Genomic DNA, 22715 nt, shown 5'->3' with positions numbered 1-22715 from the left:
ACACTAGAAGACCTCCAGGACTTAGCAACGGATTTTAGCCCCCAAAGACCTTCTCATCTCAGAGTCTGTCTCCCTGGGGCTGCCATGCTTCTTTTCACCTCAGTTCCCCTAGATCCACCCCTGTCACCTGGAATAACCTCGTCCTTCTGTGCATTTATCCAAACCCTACGACAGCCTTCAAGATACACTAACTTTCCGAGAAACTCTGTTGCTCCCATTTTTCCATTCCTTACTCATCTGATTTCTGTCTAACCACGTTTAATTTGTCCCCAGTTACTGCTTGTCTTGGGCTTGCTAACCTTTGCATGCATATTTTTGTTTATACCACAACCAGATCGAAAATACCTTGGAAGTCAGGATCATTGTTTATCTTGTGTCTTTCCCGAGCTCTGGGAGCAGGGCAGGTACACAGGGAATACCGGTTGGCCAGTTCCCCAAATGCTGCCTTCTATGTGAAAAGAAGGAAACTTTCTCAGCTAGATCAAGAGTCCTTCTCGGGGCACTTGGGTGGCTCAGTCAAGTAAGTGTCCAATTCTTGATTTCAGCTCAGGTCATGATCTCAGGGTTCCCATGTCCCGTGTCCATTCTGGACATGGAATCTGCTTAACAATCTCTGTCTCCCTCTCCCCCATTCCATTCTCTCTCCACCTTCTCTTAAAAAAAAAAAAAAAAAGAGTCCTTCTTAACTCGATTAAAGCATCAATTTGAAACCTGTACTTCATGTTATACTTAAAAAGTAAAACATCATAGAATCCCCATTAAGATCAAGAATGAACAGGAACACCACCATTTAATGGTCTACTAGAGGTGACAGATAATAAACTAAAACATGAAAAGGAAACACAAGGTATACTTATTCATAATTTCCCCAAAGAATGAATGAACAAGCCATTAGAACTATCAAGTGAGTGCAACAGTGTCCAAATTCAAACTCAGAAAACAAGAATCAATGGCTTTCCTAAACACAAGCAATCAATAATTAGAATGTATAACAGGAACAAAAAAGGAGCCCATTCCCCAAAGCACTAAAACTATAAAATACCCTAAGAGGGAAAAGCCAGACAAGAATGTGCAATCTCAATGAAGAAAAATAATAGTACTTTACTGAAGGAATAAAAGACCTGAATAAATAGGGGATATTCCATATTTCTGACTGGGGAAAATTATTGTAGGGATGCTGACATTTCCCACACTGAACTATTAGTTCGATGCAACCCCATTCAAAATCCCAATATAAGTTTTATTAAACTACAACAAACTTATTCTACGATTCGTCTGGAACTATGAATCTGCCTGAATGGTCATGAACATTTTGAACCAGAAGATTAATGGGCGATGACTTGCTATCAAAATACAAAATAAAATTGTGCTATAAAATGGTGTGGGTTTTGTGCAGGAATAGATAAAAAGACCTGCAGAACAGATGAAGTAGCATTTCAAGCAACTGGGGAAAGGACAAACATTCAATAAACGGATGTGGGATAACCAACTAGCCATTTTGAGAAACAGAAGTAGATTTTCATTTCCCATCTGTGCTGGATATCTTTGTTTTTGTTTGCTTGTTTGTTTTGTTTTATTTGTTTGTTTTCCCCCTAGATACCTTCTCAAAAAAACATAACAAAACAAAACAAAAACAAACAGGAAAAAAACAACAAAAGAAAGGAAGAACACAGAACTTTGGAGTTAAATGGATATGTGACTCAAGAAATTCACCTAATTTTCCTGGGATCTCCTCTGTAAAATAGAAGTAGTTAAGATGATTAAATCTGTTAAAACCTGCTAGATGTTGGGGTGCCTGGGTGGCTCAGTGGGTTAAGCCTCTGCCTTTGGCTCAGGTCATGATCTCAGGGTCCTGGGATCAAGCCCCTCATCGGGCTCTCTGCTCAGCAGAGAGCCTGCTTCCCCTCTCTCTCTGCCTGCCTCTCTGCCTACTGTGATCTCTGTCAAATAAATAAATAAAATCTTAAAAAAAACCAAACCTGCTAGATGTGCCTGCTGGGTTCCTGATACAGAGAAAGTACTGGTTGACCTTTTTTCTCTCTTCCATTTGGCCCGTGGAAGCTCAAGGGCCAAGAATACATGTGGGTTGTCTATATGTCCTGCATGTCTGCACACAAAGAAGCTCAGTTACATTTGCTGAAAGAATGAGCGACTGAACAAGCCACACTTGTCCATTGTTAATGGATAAACATATGTTCACATATGTTCATTGTTAACAGGTAAACAAGAGATGCCTTTCTGGCTTCTGCTGGGAAGATCAAACACTTCTGGTTTGTGAGAACAATAAGTCAAAGAAAACCAGAGCTCTGGGCCAGCAGGATCAGGATTTGCAGAGCAGGAAGACTCACCACATAAATCTAACATTTTCCAACTTTCTTCTTCGGAGCCCCAGGCTCTGCGGAGTGAGTCTGCCGAGTGACGGGGCAGCCTGGGGCCAGAGTGTGGGTACAAGAAAGCCACGCCAGGAACCTGATCTCCAGGCTGAGACACCGGAAACACCAATGGACAAAAGGCAGGCCACATGTGACCACAACAATAGAACTCTGACCCCCAAATTTGGCAGCAATCAGCCTGGAAACCACACACCCCTGAAGGGTCAGCCCAGAATATTTAGGACTTATGAATGACCACCAGCTCCTTTAATTTTTTGCCCCCACTGCCTCCTCTATTTCCAACTCAGGACTAACAAGGGAAAGCCAAACATGCTCTCCAAACCAATCCCATAAGATGCTCCACTTTTAGTTATCCTGCTTCCAGCCTCCCCAAGCTAATACCCTACCCTCCAATCAGAATATACCTGCAGTCTGCCCTTTTCTCCCCTATAAAGCTTTCCCACTCCTCTCTGGTCTTGGAGTCCCCGCCAAATGCTAGTGGTGGCAGCTGACTCCCTAGCTATGTAGTCAGCACTCGATAAATAGCCCCCGTGTGTTCTCATTTCGGGGGCCTTTACTTCCAGGGGCCTTCTCCCGTATTTTAACTAAATACTAGATACGTGTTATGTACTGGGTTTATACATAAGATTTCATTCTTGAAAGTTCTACTGCTAATTCTTTAAAAAAAAAAAAAAATTCACTGATACAGACTGATGCCAAGAGACAATCTTCTCAAGGAATCTGAGTAAGCCCGTTCAGCTTGCATCAAACCAAGAAACAAGGGATATATGGACAGATGGCAGCAAAGGGAGGCTAGACAAAAACAAGGCTAGGCCTGGACAATAGACAGAGGCTTCCAGAGACCTCTATGGGCATTTTTTTTTTCTTTTTCCCATAAGCCAGGCACAGCTGCGTCCAGAAGCTGCAGGGACCAGACTGCCTTGTTGGAATGCCTCCTTACTAGCCCCTCCCCAGAGCTGGGCTGGACTTAGTCACAGTTCTAAAATTGTAGAAATGTCCACCTGCCAGAGGTGTAAATATATAAAATAAGGCCCCAGGGGACTCAAATAAGAGAAAGATGGTTGGGAAGGTCCCAGCCCCTTACCTTCATGGGAAAATGGCTTCTTAGATGCCAAGATTGGAGCCTTGTCCATCTACCTGTGATGATTTGCTTGTCTGAAATCTTAAAATTCCCAGTATCCCTCTATATGGTCTTTAAGTCTATTTAAAATAGGTTATGGCTGCATTTCCCAAACCCGTGAATGTTAATATATGTCTCAGGAAAAAAAGGGAGTCAAATAAATTTGGGAAATTCTGGTGAAACCAATTTAAACACATTTCATTTGAGTAGGACTTCGTAAAACCTTGAATCTGCTAATGATAGTTGTGAATCTGCAAGAAGGGGATGGAGTTTACAGCATTTTCCAAACTTATTTAACTGAAGAAATTGGTTTCCTGCCCACCTATTTACATCTCCCTGAACATCACCCTATGGCATACCATTTTGAAGGCACAGGTCTGAGATAATGCTACCTTACACAGGAAAACTATGAGCGGGTTAACATCTCTTTAAAAAAAATTTTTTTTTTATTAGAGAGATAGAGAATGTGTGCACACAAGTTGGTGGAGGGGCAGATGGAGAGAGAGAAGCAGAGAATTTCAAGCAGTCTCCGAGCTGAGAGCAGAGCCCAATGTGGGACTCGATTTCAGGACCCCAAGATCATGACGTGAGCCCAAACCAAGAGTCGGACACTTAACCGACTGAACCACCCAGGTGCCCCAAGTTAATACCTCTTATCACGTATTGTAACTTAACAAAGGGAGGGTTAGGAGACCAGGTAGGAAGTGGCACAGGAGGGCAGTTTTGAGGACACGAAGAAGAAAATCAGACCATAAAGTAGGGCCAGAGACTAAGGAGGTTACATTTGGGTCCCTGGTCAGCCTAGCGCAATTTAAGGATAGTGGTGTTAAATTCCAGAGGAAGGAAGTCAGAGAGCATCCTTACCTGATTTGTAACTTTTCTTAGCCAGCCCTAGTATTAATATCTCTAGAAGGTGGAGCGTGGCCAAGAGAATCACTGAATTTGAGACTCACTGAAATCTCTAAAAATAGAGATTTGGGCAAATGGTTCTTTTTACAGCATTGCATTAGTGATGGCCTTTGACCCCATTTCAGAGTTAAGATAACTCTGGGGAGAGAGATGATGCCACTCACCTGATGCTCCAACAAAGCCACTTTTCCTTCTGCAACCCCACCATGAAGTCCGTGACAGACCACAGGGAGAGTGAAGTGTTCCACGGACCCCCTGGTTCACTTACTTGAGAATCACACAGCCTGTTCCTGCTGGGGGCGCTATCCAGAACACCTGAATCCGTGTCCTCCTCCGTGGGGTGCTTTCCGTGACCGCAACGGGGCAGTTACTCATAAACTGTGTTTCTTCTTCATCTATGATCTGTGGAAAGTAAACACATTAAAATGCAACATCACTCTGGGAAGGCTCTTAAGTTTCCGAGTTGACACTTCCTCAATTTTATTTTTAAACCTGTTGTTTTGTGTTAGCAGCCCTATATCCCCTGACATCAGAATAGTGCCTGGCATAGAGTCCCAGTCAACGCTTGTTGAATTAACATGAGGGCAGGGATTTGGCACCTGCGCTCTGCTCTCCAGTTTCAGGGGAGGAGGAAGAGGAGGAAGAGGAAGGGGAGGGGATAATCCAAAGCCAACACTCTCTAAATAGCTAGAATTTGCAATTCATCTACAGTTTTATAACTTGAAATCGAAATGCTAAAAGAAAACACCCCTTTGGAGGAAGTCCACCAAAGAACATAAACTCTATCCCAGCTTCACGGCACTCTTTCCTCGGCAGTCTCTATCTCCCGAGTTTGTGCACCGTGTCAGAGTTCTCCCAAGTTAACCATCAAGCTTTCTGAGGACACTGCAAAAAATCTGGTAGCCATTCCCATTCCCCAAGACTGGTTCAGCATTTCCCCTGAAATGCTGCCAGAACTTGCCTATCTCTCTAGTATTATTACAGGCTATTAGACCTGGAAGGATCTCTCGGGGGGGAATCATCCAAATCCAAGTGCCAACTTCAATTGACTGGTATTTGCTGTGTCGTGAGCAGTGCTAATAACAATAACAGATAACATTTATTGAGTGTTTAGTATGTGCTAGGCACTAAGCTAAGTGCTTTATCTGACTTACTCATTTAATCTTCAAATACAATTTAATAAGATGATAATATCCATATTGTATTTATTTTACTTTAAAAATTCATATTTCTTTTAGGATAGCAGGTAAAAAAAAACAAAACGAAGTCACTCAAACTCCTTAGTTCATCATATATTTATATCCCTGGATGAAGCAAAAGCAATCTTCTTTATATAGTTTTTATCTCAATATTCTTTATCCTACTCCCACTTATATATGCCCTTCTGAGTGTGTGTGTATACACATAAACATATAAATGTTTATATAATACATAATGTATATATAAAATATGTGTATGTATTATATGTGTGTGTGTATATATATACATATACATATATATGTAACTTTCTTGAAGTTACTTAGAATTGTTTTGTATTTTATTTTTTTTTAAGATTTTATTTTTATTTGACAGATGGAGATCACAAGTAGGCAGAGAAGCAGGCAGAGAGAGAGGAGGAAGCAGGCTCCCTGCTAAGCAGAGAGCCTGATGCGGGTCTCAAACCCAGGACCTGGGATCACGACCTGAGCTGAAGGCAGAGGCTTTAACCCACTGAGCCACCCAGGTGCCCTGTTTTGTATTTTAATGTTTCTTTCACTTAATCTTACGTTTTTAAGATACAGGTTCCCCCCACTATCTGAAAGTAGAGTATACCTATGAAATCTTTTATAAGCTGGAATGGTATAAACTGAAGAAGCAATTACCATTAATTTATATGGAAAAAATTTTTAAGTGTTCCCAGACCCCAAAAATAACCTCTCTCAGGCTTTTCTGATACCTTAGGACACATCTTGCTAACAGATGCACAAAATAAATCCAGATAAAACACAGATGCTCCCAGACACAGTTCAAAGCTATACGGGCCTTGAGGCTGAGATGTTGAGTGTAGTTTCTGGGGAAGGAGCTTGGCCGTATCTCTCTTGCTGTTTTGCACTGCCTCTAAACGGCTCACTGTAAAACAAAAGCTGAGTGCTATTTGCATTTTTTGCCCTTTTCATAAAAGTGAAAATCCTCTTTGGATTTCTTTCAGGTGATGAAAACAGGTACTAGTGTCGGTCTTCCATACGAGCAAAGTGGCATAACATGAACTTTCAAGAAGTGGGGATACCTGTATGTCGAAGTTACTATATGTGAATGTAATTCATTGCTTCTGACTGTGGTCTACCATTCTACTGCACCAGTCCATTCCCCCAGTGACGTGCAGTCAGCTGACTTCCAGATCTTTACCTCCACAAACATTGCTGCAATGAAGCTCTTCACGCTGCTCTACTTACGAACCCACATGAGAGCTTCTCAGTAATATAAACCATGTAGTGGGAGGTTCCCTCAAAGGTTCATCTTACTTTTGGAATTCTTCACTGAACAGAAATAACTTTCATCTAGTCAGATTCACCAATTTCTCTCCTATGGCTTGCACTTTTGTGGTCTTGCCTAAAAAACAGACCGCAAAGATATTTTCCAGTTTTTGGTTTTGTTTTGTATTGTTTTTAACCATCAGCTTTGTAATTTTACCTTCCACATATAGGTCTTCAATCCATTTAGAGTTTATTTTTTAATACAGTGGAGTAGGGTTCCAATTCCAATTTATCCACACTGTGAGCAGCTTTTAAAAAATCACTAAGGGGCACCTGGGTGGCTCAGTGGGTTAAAGCCTCTGCCTTCGGCTCAGGTCATGATCCCAGGGTCCTGGGATCGAGACCCGCATCGGGCTCTCTGCTCAGCAGGGAGCCTGCTTCCTCCTCTCTCTCTGCCTGCCTCTCTACATACTTGTGATCTCTGTCTGTCAAATAAATAAATAAAATCTTTAAAAAAAAAATCACTAAACTTAATTTTTTAAGAGCATTTTAGGCTTACACCAAAATTGAGCAGAAAATGCGGAGTTTCCATAGATTCCCTGTCCCCACACATGAACAACTTTCCCTATTATCAATGTCCAGCACCTGACTGGTACATTTATTACAACTGATGAACCCAAACTGACCCATCACCAGCACCCAAAGTCCAGAGTATACATGAGGGTTCACTCTTGGTGCTGTTTATTCTATGGGTTTTGACAAATGATTAATAACGTGCATTCACCACTGAGATTTTATGGTATTATACAGAATAGTTTCACTGCCTTAAGGGGAACCTGGGTGGCTCAATGGGTTAAAGCCTCTGCCTTAGGCTCAGGTCGTGATCTCAGGATCCTGGGATTGAGCCCCACATCAGGCTCTCTGCTCAGCAGGGAGCCTGCTTTCTCCTCTCTCTCTCTGCCTGCCTCTCTGCCTACTTGTAATCTCTGTCTGTCAAAAAAATAAATAAAATCTTTAAAAAAAAAATCCTTGGTGCTCTGCCTGTTCATCCTTCCCTCCCTCCAACCCCTGACAACCGTAATCTTTTATTATAATTGCTTTTTAGTTCCAGGAGGTTTTTTTATTGATTCTTTCAGATTTTCCTACGTAGACAATCATGTCATCTGAGAAAAGAGTTTTATTTCTTCCTTCCCAATCTGTATACCTTTGATTTCCTTTTCTTGTCTTATTGCATTATCTAGAATTTCCAGTATAATGGTGAAAAGGAGTGGTGAGAGGGGATATCCTTGCCTTGTTCTTGATCTTATGGAGAAAGCTTCAAGTTTCTTACCAGGAAGTATGCTATTAGGGACAAGTTTTCTTTGTAGATGCTCTTTATTAAGTTGAGATGTTCCTCTCTATTCCTAGTTTGTTAAGGGTTTTTATCACAAATGGGTGTTGGGTTTTGCCAAATGCTTTTTCCACATCTACTGATAATGATCACATTTTTCTTCTTTAGTCTGTTGAAATGATGGATTATGTTAATTGATATTCAAATTTTGAACCAGCCTTGCATTACCTGGGATAAATCCCACTTGGTTAGGGTATCTATTTTTCCTGTACATTGTTGGATTTAATTTGCTGACATTTTGTTGAGGAAATTAGGATCTATATTCATGAGAAATAGGAGTCGGCAGTTTTCCTTTTTTGCAGTCTTTGGTTTGGGTGTTAGGGTGCCACAGGCATAATAGACTGAGTTAGAAAGTAGAGTGTTGGTATAACTTCTTCATTAAATGTTTGGTAGAATTCATCAGTGAACCCATCTGGGTCTGGTACTTTCTGTTTTGGGAGATTACTAATCATTGATTCAATTCTTTAATAGATATAGGCCTATTCAGAGTCAGATACAGTCTATTCTTGTTTAAGTCTTGACAGATTGTCTCTCTCAAGGAATTGGTCCATTTCATGTAGGTTATCAAATTTGTGGGCACAGAATTGTTCACAATAGACCTCTATTATTCCTTTCATGTCCACTGGATCCGTAATAATGTTCCTTCTTCCATTTCTGATATTAGCAGTTTTTGTCTTCTCTCTCTTTTTCTTAGTTAGCTTGGCTGGGTGCTTATCAATTTTTTTGATCTTTTCAAAGAGCCGATCTTTTGGTTTTGTTGGTTCATTGATTTCTTCTCTCATTTTCATTACTTCTTTTTCTCTATTTACTTTGGATGTAATTTTCTTTTCTTTTTCTAGGGAGGAAGCTGAGATCATTGCTTTCATATCTTTTTCTTTTCTAATATATACGTTCAATGCTATAAATTTCCCTTAAGCATTGCTTTTGCTGCATTCCACAAATTTTAAAGTTATATTTTTTCATTTAGTTTAAAATATTTTTAAAGTTCTTTTGAAATTTCTTCCTTGACCCATGTGTTGGTTAGAAATGTGTTGTTAATGGGGATTTTCCAGCTATCTTTCTGTTATTTCTAGTTTAATTTCACTGTGGTCTGAGAGCAGACATTATATGATTTCTATTCTTTTAAATTTGTTAAGGTGTGTTTTATGGCCCAGAATATGGTATATCTTGGTGAATGTTTCATGTGAGCTTAAGAAGAATGTGTAATCTGCTATTATTAGATGAAGTAGTCTGTAGATGTCAATTATAACCACTTTATAGATAGTACTGTTGAGTCCAACTATGTCCTTACTGATTTTCTGACTGGTGGGTCTGTCCATATGTAATAGAGAGGTGTTGAAGTCTCCAACCATGACAGTGGATTCATCTATTTCTCCTTATAGTTCTATCAGTTTCTACTTCACATATTTTTGACGCTCTGTTGTTAGGTGCTTACAATTAAGGATTATTATGTCTTCTTAGAATACTGACCCCTTTATCATTATGTAATGCTCCTCTTGTTCTTGATAACCTTCCTTGCTCTGAAGTCTGCTTTGTCTGATATTAATATAGCTATACTTGTTTTCTTACGATTTGTGTTTGCATTGTGTATCTTTCATTCTGCTTTTAATTACATATGCCTTTATATTTTTTTTAAAATATTTTATTTATTTATTTGACGGACAGAGACCACAAGTAGGCAGAGAGGCCGGGGGGGGGGGGACGCAGGCTCCCCGCTGAGCAGAGAGCCCGATGTGGGGCTCAATTCCAGAACTCTGGGATCATGACCTGAGCCGAAGGCAGAGGCTTTAACCCACTGAGCCACCCAGACCTCCACATGTGCCTTTATATTTAAAGTGGGTTTCTTGTAGTCAACATATCAAGGTCTTGTTTTTGATCCACTCTGATAATCTTTTAGTTGGCATATTTAGACTATTAATATTTAAGGTGATTACTGATACAGCTGGATTAATATGCCACACTTGTTTTCTATTTACCTTTTTATTTTCATTTTTGTCTTTGACCATTTTTATATGATTCTATTTTCTCTGCAAATCAATTATATATCCTTTATTTGCTTTTTTGTGGTTATCCTAGAGTGCACAGTATATGTTTACAACTAGCTCAAGCCTATTTTCAAATAATATTATACTGCTTTACAGATAGTTCAGTCACCTTATGATACCCAAATATTCCTAGTTCCTTCCTCCGTTCCTTTGCATTATTGTTGTCATTTGTTTTACTTATTCATAAGTATGTATGTAGGCATAAACATATATAATTGAATGAATTGTTGCTGCTATTATTTAGAAAAATAATTATTTAGATCATTATTATGATCTATTATTTAGATCAATTAATAAGAAAAAATTTTTTATTATTCCTTCACTTATTCCTTCTTTGATGTTCTTCTTTTCTTTATGGGGATCCAAGTTTCTGACTTATATTATTTTTCTTCTCTATAAAGAACTTTAAAAACATTTCTTGCAAGACAGATCTACTGACAACAAATTCCCTCAATTTTGATTTGTCCAAGAAAGTCTTTATTTCTCCTTCACATTTGAAGAATAACTTTACAGGGTACAGAGTTCTCAGTGTTTTGTTTCTCTCAACACATTAAATATTTCACTCTACTTTCTTCTTACTTGTATGGTTTCTGAGGATAAGTTGGATATAATTCTTATCTTTATTCCTATATAGGTAAGAATTTTCCCCCCACTCCGGCTTCTTCCAGGATTTTTTTCTTTACCTTTGATTTTCTTTAGCTTAGAAATGATATGCTTAGGTGCAGTCTTTTTGGATATTTATCCTTCTTGGCATTCTCTGAGCTTTCTGAATTTGTGGTTTGTTGTTTGATATTAATTTGGGGACATTCTCAGTCCCCATTGTTTCAAATATTTCTTCTGTTCCTTTCTCTCTTCTCCTGGTATTCACACTATGCATATATTACATCTTTTATAGCTGTCCCACAGTCCTTGGATATTCTGTTCTGTTTTTTTCAGTCTTTGTCCTCTTTGCTTTTCAATTTTAGAGGGTTTTGTTGCTATTTCCTTAAGCTCAGAGATTCCTCAGCTGTGTCCAGTCTTAAGTTCATCAAAGATAATCTTCATTTTTTAAAAAGATTTTATTTATTTATTTGATAGATAAGAGATCACAAATAGGCAGAGAGGCAGGCAGAGAGAAAGAGAGGAGGAAGCAGGCTCCCTGCTGAGCAGAAAACCCAATGTGGGGCTTGATCCCAGGACCCTGGGATCATGACCCGAACCGAAGGCAGAGGCTTTAACCCACTGAGCCACCCAGGCACCCTGACAATCTTCATTTTTGACAAAGTTTTGATCTCTAGCATTTCTTTTTGTTCTTTTTTCCCTTAGGGTGTCTGTCTCTCTTCTTACATTGCCCATCTGTTCTCGCACGCTGTCTACTTTATCCATTAGATCCTTTAGCATAGTAATCACTTTGGTTAAATCCCCAGTCTTAATTCCAACATCTCTGCCATGCCTGCTTCTTATGCTTTCTCTGTCTTTCCAAACTGTGTTTTTTGCCTCTTAGTATGCCTTTTAATTTTTTGCTGAAAGGTGGATATGATGTACTGGGTAAAAGGAATTAAAATAAATCGTCTTTTAGTAATGTGGTGGAAAGTTGTTGGGGAGGGGATGTGTTCTCTAGTGCTATGATCAGGTCTCAGTCTGTTGGTTGGTGACTTGTGCCCCTGGACTGTGAACTTCACTTAGGCTTCTCAGCCATCCCCATGACCACCCTCCTTCACCTTAGATAGTACTGGATGGCTGAAGTATCTGCAGTTGTGTATTTTCCTTCCACCACATAGAAAGCAGGAGGGACTGGTGTTGAGTATTTCTCTCCCTCCCAACAGATGAGGCTCTGATAAAACCTCAGCAGGTTAGGCTCTGGTAAAATAGTTTCTCCTGAGGGCAGGCTCTTTTAAAGAACAGAATGCTTTGGTGTATTCATAAATGGTTTCTTTTCTCCTCCCCCTGCCAGAAGCACAACATAGTTTTTCTCTGATACTCACTTTGAGAATCTAATCGAATTCCTGGAGGTAAAGCTCAAAAATTTTGTCCCCCATCCTCAACCCAATGATTGGGTGCCTCTGGAGTTTTTTATCTCTCAGAATTGTCCACACTGAGCCCCTAATATTAATCTGCAATTATAGTTGAGGTTTTCCTATGTTGGCATGTGGAGATTTCTGCTCTGGTGAGTTGTGATCCTCTGTGTCCTCCTGTCCCCCCAATATTGGGGCCAGTGGTTTGCCCTGTGGACTTACTTCTCTGAGGGATCTAAGAGCTATTGATTTTTCAGTTTGCGTAGCTTTTTACTTGCCATTAGAATACAGTGTTGGGGCGCCTGGGTGGCTCAGTGGGTTAAGCCGCTGCCTTCGGCTCAGGTCATGATCCCAGGTCCTGGGATCGAGACCCGCATCGGGCTTTCTGCTCAGCGGGGAGCCTGCTTCCTCCTCTCTCTCTGCCTGCCTCTCTGCTTACTTGTGATTTCTCTCTGTCAAATAGATGAATAAAATCTTTAAAAAAAAAAAAAAAGAATACAGTGTTGACTTCTACTTCTTATACGTGGGATAGGACACCAGAAGTTCACACTGTGAGTTTTTTTTATGCTACTTAATTCATCTTTCCCCCACTTTTTTGTGATGCCACCTCTGTCATATATAGAATGACAACATAATTTATTGTCTAAACAAGGATAAAAAGGCTGTTATTAATCACTGTTCTGGGATAACAGGCAAAACTGAGACTTTCCCAGGCAAATGGGGCATATATTCAACCTAGTCATATATCAGGTTTCCAAACACTCACGTTTAGTCCTGGACTTTCTATTCTAGTCTCCTACGACCCCCTGCCCATGGCACTATATTTTAATTTCTAGAAGGGCAAGTTCCCATTCCTTGTTCTTCTTATCAACATGGTATTATCTATTTGTAGGTCTTTATTTTTACATATATAGTATAGAAACTCTAAAACTCCCTTACCTCTGTCATTTTATCTTCCTGATGTGATGAAATCCCAACCTTAGATAAAGTACTCACTCCATGATAAGGCCAGTTGTCTTCTATGTTAACTGACTTCTAGTCTTGAGTCTGCCCTGCTACACTGCTGTGTGTATCTGATTAAGACCTCAGCAGGTTAGATTCTGGCCAAATACTTCCTATTTGTTATTTTACTTTCCCTTTCTTGTCAACGATGATTTCAGATCTTCTCGACTCTCCCCAAACCTCCAACTTTTATCTCTCCTTTTCACTTATGGTTTTATCTTGTGTCTTTACAGAAGAAATCGAAGTCATTAGATGTATAGTACCTCATTCTCTCATTTGCATCTGCTCTGTCGTCCTCTTTGCTGTTATAATAAAGGACCCTTACTTTTCTTACATTTCTGATTTGTTCTCATTACTTCTTCCTGACTCTAAGAATGACTTTCTCCCTGCCAGATTCAACTTTTGGCCCAGTGGAATCATTCCCACTAGCCTGTTAAGCATAATTGTTAAGCATGTTTGGGTCTCTCCAATTTAAAAATTAAGTGACCCTGAGTTATCCCTCCATTCTTCCCCAGGAGGGGATGTTCTGTCTCCTGTCCATCACAATCAAATGACTTGAAGGAGTTGGCTATGCTTACTGTCTTCACTTCAGCTCCCACTCCTTCTCAGCTTAATTCCAGGAGTCTGGGGAACATCCTGGTACCTAGACAGCTCGAGCTAAGACCATCAGTGCCTTCTGCAATTCTTAATCCAGTAAATCCTCTGTAGGCTTTCTTCTCAAAGCACTCTCTCCCTGTTTGACTTTAGTGCCATGGCTCCTTCCTGCCCTCCTCTTTGCCTCCACTTTCTTATCTACTCTTTCTCCACTTTCTTTCTTTGACTGCTCATCCTCCTCTACTGGCCTTTGAATCTGTAATTGCTCAAGGTTAGTCCTAAACCCTCTTTATTTTATCTCTTCAGGTGATCTTATTCAACTGGCTTTAATTACTACTTACGTGTGGATGGTTCACAAATTTGTATTTCCAGTCTTGGTCATTCCTCTGATCTCCAGATATATATCTCTGACCTTCTCTATCTTCTATCTGCATTTCCTCTTGGATCAAAACCACCTCAAACTATGCATTAGCAACTGACTTAACTATGTTCCCCCTAACCTGGCCCTACTTCAGTTGTACAAGTCAGAAATACTGGATGTCCTCTTTGGCTCTTCCTATCCTCTCCCCTTCATATCCAAATGCTGCCCATTTTACCTTCCAAGTATCTCCTGAATTTCTACTACCATCCCTACTATTATCCAGACTGAGCTACATCATTTTTAATCTGAACTAAAATAAAGTTATTCTAACTAGCCTTTGTACATTCTCTCTTGCTTTTCTCCAATTTGTTCTCTATATGGCCAGCCAAAGTGATCTTTTAAAAACACTTTTAATTGTAATATCTCCCTCCTTAGAACAATTTACATATTTTCACTGCTTCTAGAATCAAGACTGAAGTCCTTAATAGAGTTGAATCTACCTTCCTACTTCTCTAGCCTCATACTGTGCCTCTTTGTTTTCTGTATTTGGCTACTTTGGACTTGTGTTTTCTCTTGCCAAAGACTGACCAATTCCTATTTCCTTTTTCCCTCCCATCTTTTCCCTTCCTCCATCTTCCCCATTCGTTTCATCCCTCCTTCTCCCCTCTCCTCCTTCCCCTCCTTCCTTTACTTCACCTCAGCTCGCTCACTGTTTTCATTGAAAAGCCTTCCCTGTTTTCTTTCACTATGGCACTTTCTTCCCTTATATGTTCTCATACGACCCAACTCTCTCCTTTCAGACATTTTATTTTTAAATTTTACATATATTTGTTTGATTCCTTGATTAATGTCTATTTCTCTAATAACCTGTAAGCCACATGAGGGCAGGCACCATGTCTCTTAGTTTCTTTCTCATTGTTTCCCGAGTACTTAGCACAGAGCCTGTTCCATAATATTTGCATGCTGAAGAACTTGGTGTACTTGCCTCCTCCCTTTGGTTGTGAGATTCCCAGCTCTGTGTCTGGGCTGTAATATCTGCCTTAGCTCTCTTAGACAACTCCCTGGACTTCCTTCTGACTTTGGACTTTGTTTTTCTAGATGGTAATTAATAGCCTTAATTATAATAACAATAGCTACCATTTTTGAGACTATATTGGCCAAGGACTTTACATATACTGTTTCCACTTCCCCGCAAAACTGATAAGCCTATCCTTCAAGAAATGACTGTGACATAGATGGGTTAAATAAACTGTCCAAGTCCGACAGGGGCAGAACCAGTGTTTGAGTCCTACTTGGCTCTAATCTCTGTGTTCTTTTCCTATGCCACAGGCTGTCCTAATAGTGTCATTCCCTCATGTTAGGTAAGAAGTTTCTCTCTAGGGGCACCTGGGTGGCTCAGTGGGTTAAAGCCTCTGCCTTCGGCTCAGGTCATGATCCCAGCATTCTGGGATCGAGTCCCACATTGGGCTCTCTGCTCAGCGGGGAGCCTGCTTCCTCCTCTCTCTGCCTACTTGTGATCTCTGTCAAATAAATAAATTAAAAAAAAAAAAAGAAGAAGTTTCTTTCTAGTCAAGCTTAGTCCCACGGAACCACATACATTGGACCAGTCCACAACTAAATACCCCATACCAACATGCACATAAGTACTTTGTAAATATAAATAGTACTTTGCTTGAGATTTTCTTAGAGGGCACTTAGTTTCCCTTATGCAGCTTTATTGTTGTGAGGGTGGATTTCCAAACAATTGTGATTTTCTTAGACCTGTGCACTTGGCTTCTAGTAAGAACCCCCTTTACTGGTTCACAATGGGAACTTTTGGAACTTTTTTTTTTTTTTTTAAGATTTATTTATTTATTTGTCAGAGAGAGAGAGAGAGAGCGAGCACAAGCATGGGGAGCGTCAGGCAGAGGGAAGAGCAGGCTCCCTGCTGAGCAAGAAGCCCACTGTGGGACTCGATCCCAGGACCTTGGGATCATGACCTGAGCTGAAGGCAGATACTTAACCGACTGAGCCACCCAGGCATCCCAACTTTCGGAACTTTTAACCCTAAATATTTATAATCTTTGGGAGGTTCTAGGTGACTATATCAGTAAAGCCAAAAGTAATTAATGTTTAATTACCATTTTCTATGTGTCAGTTATTTAGCATGATCACATCATTGAATCCTTCATGGGAGTAATTATTTCCATTTTACAGGTGAGGAAATAAAGCTCAGGGTGATCCATTATTCATTCATTCAGCACTGTCTGAAGCCAAAACCTGTGTTCCTTCTAGTTGCCTCTGACAAAGATTCCAGGCTGGGGTAAGACCAAGACCCTTGGCCCACTACTGAAACAAAGAATGTTTTCCAAGACATTGAAGCCACCTCAGGTAAATATGATTGTTTATCCACAACCTCAGTTGCCAGATGGTAATTAGACATTGAACAGAAGGAGTTGTTTCCTCCAATTCAGAGAATGCTCCCAAAGTCGTTTGCTTTTCAGAAAATATTAGCTTCTTCCAATAAGCTTTGATTCTATCAAAACCTGCTCTTGTACCTTGCCCCATCTCCCAAAATCTCCACCCTTCTTGTGGTCTGAATAGAGCCACCATGTTAGCCATCAACTAATCTGACTAAATAAAGTGTTTATCACTCATTTCAATCTGTGATTTCTTTTCTGAGTATCCCAGACCAGAAAATTAAGACATATTACAACAGGCGTTTGGGTCTGGTAGTAGTATTATGGGTGATTTTTATTTCCTTTCTATGTTTTTGTTTTTCCTAAATTTTCTACAGTGATGATGTATTACTTTATTTTATTATTATTATTTATTTATTTGATAGACAGAGATCACAAGTAGGCAGAGAGTCAGGCAGAGAGAGGGGCTCTCTGCTCATCTGGCTCTCTGCTCAGCGGGGAGACTGCTTCCTCCTCTCTCCCTGCCTCTCTGCCTGCTTGTGATCTCTGTCAAATAAATACAATCTTAAAAAAAAAAAAAAAAAAGAGTTGGAATCTTAACCAATTCAGCCACCCAGAAACCCCAGTTGTTGTTCTTTAAAAAAAAAAAAAATGGGCTAAATTAAACTATTTGAGGCTACGTTTAATTTAAAGTCGCTTGGGAGAGATTTGCTGCTAAAGTGGGCTGCTTGGGGCACCTGTGTGGCTCAGTGGGCTAAAGCCTCTGCCTTCTGCTCAGGTCATGATCCCAGGGTCCTGGGATGGAGACCCGCATCTGGCTCTCTGCTCAGCAGGGAGCCTGCTTCCCCTCCTCTCTCTCTGCCTGCCTCTCTGCCTACTTGTGATCTCTGTCAAATAAATAAAATCTTTCAAAAAAAAATAAAGTGGGCTGCTTGACTCCCTTCAAGAGAGAGCTCAAGGGACCTGTGGCCAGTCCCCATCCAGCCAGGTGTGATAGGCATGTAAGACAAATCCAGGTTCAAACAGGGGGACAAGGTTTAATTCCAGAATGCTTGGCAACCTGTAGTTAAGGGAACTGGTTGGGCATCTGGTCATGAATAGACCTTTTCAATACTAGGGGCTTTCTAGACTACCTCATCAGGATGCCTGTGAGAGTTTCTAAAACTTTTCATTGCTCACACTCTTAGTCCTGAATCACATGCCATACCATTTTGAAAGCTGCTTCAGGACCCATCTTTACCATTAGGGTATCTACTCCTGCCTCATCATATTTGTGGCCTCGCTTTATTTTCAGACTCAATACACAATACTTCTTTCTTAAATCTAATCTTGATCCTTCTCCTCAGCTCTGATCTGGGTCCTCTCCTGGTATGTTGTCTTACCCTTTCTGGTCTGACAGACAGAAGCCTCAAGAGATTAACCTAAACAGTGTCAAGGCCCCAGATGGAGTCTTGGGCATTCTAAGAAGTGAGTGGACCATGGCAGTGGGATATCTGGGAGAATCACTGTCCAGAAATTCAGGTAGGTGGCATCTTGGACATTTGCCTTCAAGAAGCAGAGCCTCAGGCATAGAGGTGAGGGCTGGTGGTCAGGGTTGGGGCTCCAGTTCCCACAAGAGAACCAAGGATAAATCAGATAATTGGAACGAGAACTTGGAATGGCACCCACAACAGGAAACTGGCCCTAAAAACATGGTCTTGGAGCAGAGCTGGCAGGAGAGGGTAGGTTTGGAAACCTGGACCTTAGTTTAAAAAGGGACTTCTCCTACTGGGATGGGAGATGGGAGTAGAACTCAGGAGCCCAGTAGTCAACGCAGGGTACCACAACCAAGGATGCCTCTTAGGGATAGTGATGTGATAACCCTCAATTGAGAAGAGTGGTTGCTCAAGCATGCTGTCCTCAAGTCCTTATTGATCTTGGTAGTGGGTGAGCTGAGTCTGAGGGAGAGGGCAGTAGAATATCTAAATAGGGATTATTGCATCCGAGAGTGCAAGCGACAATAACACATGGGGTGGGTTAGGCTGAATGAAGGAAAATATGTCCTTTGACATCATCTCATAAATATGTTTTCTTTGGATATTTGTGCAAAGTAGTATGGTAGATGGAAAGTGCATGAACGTTTCAGTCAAGTAGGTTTGGATTAAATCTTGACTTTGCCAATTTCTAGTTGGATGACTTTGGCCAAGTCACTTGACCTCTACAAGTCTGTTTTCCCATCTGAAAAATGCGGATAATAAAACGCATCTTGCTTGACTGCCATAAAGAATAAATGAGGTTGTATTTACAAAGCGTTCAATACCCATAACAAGCACTCAGTATTTTGTAGCTGGAGGGAAATGTTCCCCCAACAGCTTCTGCTAACTAATCATATTAACATAGGAGGAGGACATCCTGAAGAGGTAAAGCAGGTCTAAAATTTTTATTATGACCACATAAGAGATATTTGTTCCGTGTAGGAATATCAGAACACATGGAGAAGTAAACATTATGAAACAAGTACTATGTATAATTCTACTACCCCCAAGAGAGTTATTATTAACCTTTTGATGTGTATCTTTTCAGGTTATACATATATACATATATATATATATATGTATATATATATATATACACACACACACATATATGATATTTTATTTTATTTTTTTAAAGATTTTATTTATTTATTTGACAGACAGAGATCACAAGTAGGCAGAGAGGCAGGCAGAGAGAGAGAGGAAGGGAAGCAGGCTCCCCGCTGAGCAGAGAGCCCGATGCGGGGCTCGATCCCAGGACCCTGAGATCATGACCTGAGCCGAAGGCAGAGGCTTAACCCACTGAGCCACCCAGGCGCCCCTGAGATTTTAGAAAATATGATAGTTACTGTCTTGTGACCTGCTTTTTCACTCAATAGCACATCATGAACAACTTTCTTTTCTACTCAGTATATCTCTCAATAAAATTTTCTATGACTACATAGCAGCCCATGGTATGGACTCTTCATATTTTACTTTAAAAACCTCAGAGCATTGAACATTTTGTTGCTTAACATTTTTAGGCTATTATGATCATCTCTTATGGCTAAATTTCATATTTTTAATTTTTCTGGGAGTGAAATTAATGTAGGTTTTTATTGATGGGTCTTTCCAGGAAGGGATTTTGAAATACTTAAGTAAAATCTGAGTGAGAATCCAAAGAAAATAATCCTGGTCATTAAATCACCACTTTCTAGTTTCCCATGTGTATTATTATTATTATTATTATTTTTTAGTGCAAAAGTCATGGAGGGAAAGACATCTGCTTTGTCATTTATGAAAGAGCTTTCAATATAGATTTTTAAAAACTAAAGAAGGATTTTGCCTTTATTGCTCTAAGGCGTAAATACATTTTAGAAAAGTTTACAAAGACAGAAAACTAAAGGTGAGGAAAGTCCCGCTGTTTCAGCCATTTTGGTCTGTTTCCTTCTAGACTCTTCTCTCTTGCTGTTTTGAAATCTGCAGATAGTTGTGTTTGTATTCTGTGTATAATGTTGTGTCTTGTTTTTTCCATTTGTCCTAGAAGCCCCCACATGTTTTCAGGTTTTTCTAGAACCATCAGAAACAGCATTGGAATGTCTGGATTGGCTGCACTGTGCAGGGTAGCTTTGGATAGTCCCTCCTCGGGGCTGTGACGATTTAGGTCCAAATCTTGCCCTCTTTCCCTACCAAGACCCTTACCTCTCCGTGCCTAGCTATATCCTCTCACCAGTTACCATCATCCTTTTCTGCACTAGCATCTCTTCCAACAGATTCTTATTTTCATTTTATTCATCTCCTTTACCCTTTCTGCTCTATCTTCTCTTTGCCAGGGGTGTGCACACCACCTCTCAGACCTGAGAACATGTGAGGACCTGGGGGAGGAGCAGGGCAGAGGTGACCATGAGCATTGTAGATGGCCCCTCTGTCACCTTGTCCTGGACACATGGCCTCTGATCCATGGAAACTGAGTATTGAGAACCGATGTACGGTGTACACCACAGAAGAGCAGATTAACCCTCCCTACTATGTGGGCTGTTTCACATTTTGAGAGCAAACACAGCAGGCCAGGCTTGGGAGCTGGGCTGGACCAGGACACATGGGTGTCCTGAGCAGGCTAATAATCTGGCCTCCTTTCAAAAGGATATTCTCTAAATATTTGCCCAACATTCCTTGGGAGGAGATGATGAGTGCCGTGTAGGAGGAGGCAGGAAGACTGCTGGCTCAGCACTTGTTCCCTCTTTATTGCTCTGAGCAGTTCAGCTCCTGGCCCTGAACTTGCACACCTCACCTGGCTACTAGGAAGCCTAGAAGGCAGCCTAGACACCATCTCTGGTCACTTAAACACTCTTGGGAGTTTGCCTCCTACGTGGGAGGCAATGGTGAAGGGCCTGGTAAAGAGCCCAACAGCCTGTTTATTAGTGGTGTAACTCTGGCAAATTCCTTAACCTTTCCAGAAGGACTCTTCCTATCTGTAAAGTGGAAGATAACAATAGTCCTGACCTCAATAGGCTGAAAGGGTTTAAATGAATTAATATATGTAAAATAGTTAGAGATATTCCTGGCAGGAAGCTATCCCTGCGTGTATTATCATTGTGGTGTACTGTGTATAATAATAAATATCATACTATCATTATTCTAATCTCATGCTTACTCTCTATAATTCTGGTAAAGCCCATTTTCTCACATCTCATTACATTTCCAGTCATGTTGTAGGGATTCTTATAGACTATTATCCTGGCACCAATGCAGTTGGCCTGCACCTCTACCCAGCTTGACTTAGGAGCTTCAAGTACAGTGGACAAGCTTTAGTGGAGCTGGTGTGTGTGTGTGTGTGTGTGTGTGTGTGTGTGTGTGTGTGTTGGGGTCATTGCCTGATCACTCTATCTACAGTACAGCCCTTGGTTAAAAAAAAATAACTTGGGAGATGCTAAGACAGGCAGCAATGGACTTGGGGAGAACTGGTAATTTACTAGGGGTAGGTAATTCCCAGTAAGAGACGAGGCATCTCCTTCAGGAGAACCAGGAAGAGAAGGAAGATTTCTCCTTCAAACCAAGTGAAATATGCCTCCCGGAGTCCTGAGAGACAGTATGGGGTGGTAGAGAGAGTATGCGGTTTGGGCTTGCAAACCAGGAAGACCTGGGTCTGATTTCTGTCTTAGTAACTGAATGACCTTGAAAAAAGTAACTTATCTCTGGGTCTTGGTGTAAATAGCAGTGTAAATAGCAGTGTAGTGCTGACAAAGGAAGATCTCCAAGGTGCCTGGGAGGGCTAGGTGCCCAATAACTGTGACTTCCCTTGGAGACAACAGAGAATGGGCTCTGGCAGCACCCTTAGTGCCCAGAGCCTAGCAGGTGATAGCCACACATGTGAATAAGCAGGAAATCCAGGGCTACCCACAGTGCACAGCCATAGCAATAACATCTACATTTACTGAGTCCACACTCTACATTGCTGCTAACACTTCATATCCACTACTTCACACCATCATCCCAGCAAGCCTGTGAATTCAGAAGCTGGGCCTAGGAAGTGGGGAGCCTGGGCTCACATCCCCCAGGACCCCAAGGCTAGTGCTTGTATCCAATGGCTCTAACTCATTGTCCCCTCATCCTCCACTCAGGGAGCCTGTGCCAGTTTTGACTCAATGCTAGAAAATCACTCTGATAAATAGGTTTAAACAAACAGAACCATCTAATTGGGGAACATTATACTAGGTAGTCTAGTGCCTAGGAAATAAATCAGCCTTTTAAGTTTTCTATGGCAATCCAGTTGAAATGTTTAATAATTATTGCCAGAGAATGGTATAATGCAGTACTAAAAATGAGTAATTGAAAAGCCCATCAAGGCAGATGAGGCATCTTCTCACTGAATTGCTCTTGAATACATAATTATTTCATTCAGATTTATGATCAGCTCAGCAAAGCGTACATCTCTCTAGCCGGCTCTGCCTGTGGCTGTTCGGGAAGCCTTTTTCTATTGTGCTAGCACCTTCTGGGATGGACAAATGGATGGTTCTCGTACATGGAGAGGACTTTCGATGGTGTGACTTCATTTAGCAAGG

The 22715-nt window shown here is 40.8% G+C and overlaps 1 protein-coding gene across 1 annotated transcript in view; it reads right to left on the bottom strand.

Annotated features, from left to right (window-relative positions):
- SPON1 (spondin 1) overlaps positions 1–22715 on the bottom strand; it is a 256861-nt gene that overhangs the window by 179364 nt on the left and 54782 nt on the right. The window contains 1 exon segment of the mRNA XM_047694020.1: positions 4691–4824. Within this exon segment, the coding sequence (XP_047549976.1) occupies positions 4691–4824 (134 nt within the window).

This window comes from Lutra lutra, chromosome 10, assembly GCF_902655055.1.
Source record: "Lutra lutra chromosome 10, mLutLut1.2, whole genome shotgun sequence".
In the NCBI taxonomy this organism is placed as follows: Eukaryota; Metazoa; Chordata; class Mammalia; order Carnivora; family Mustelidae; genus Lutra; species Lutra lutra.
This window is presented reverse-complemented; position numbering and strand designations above follow the sequence as displayed.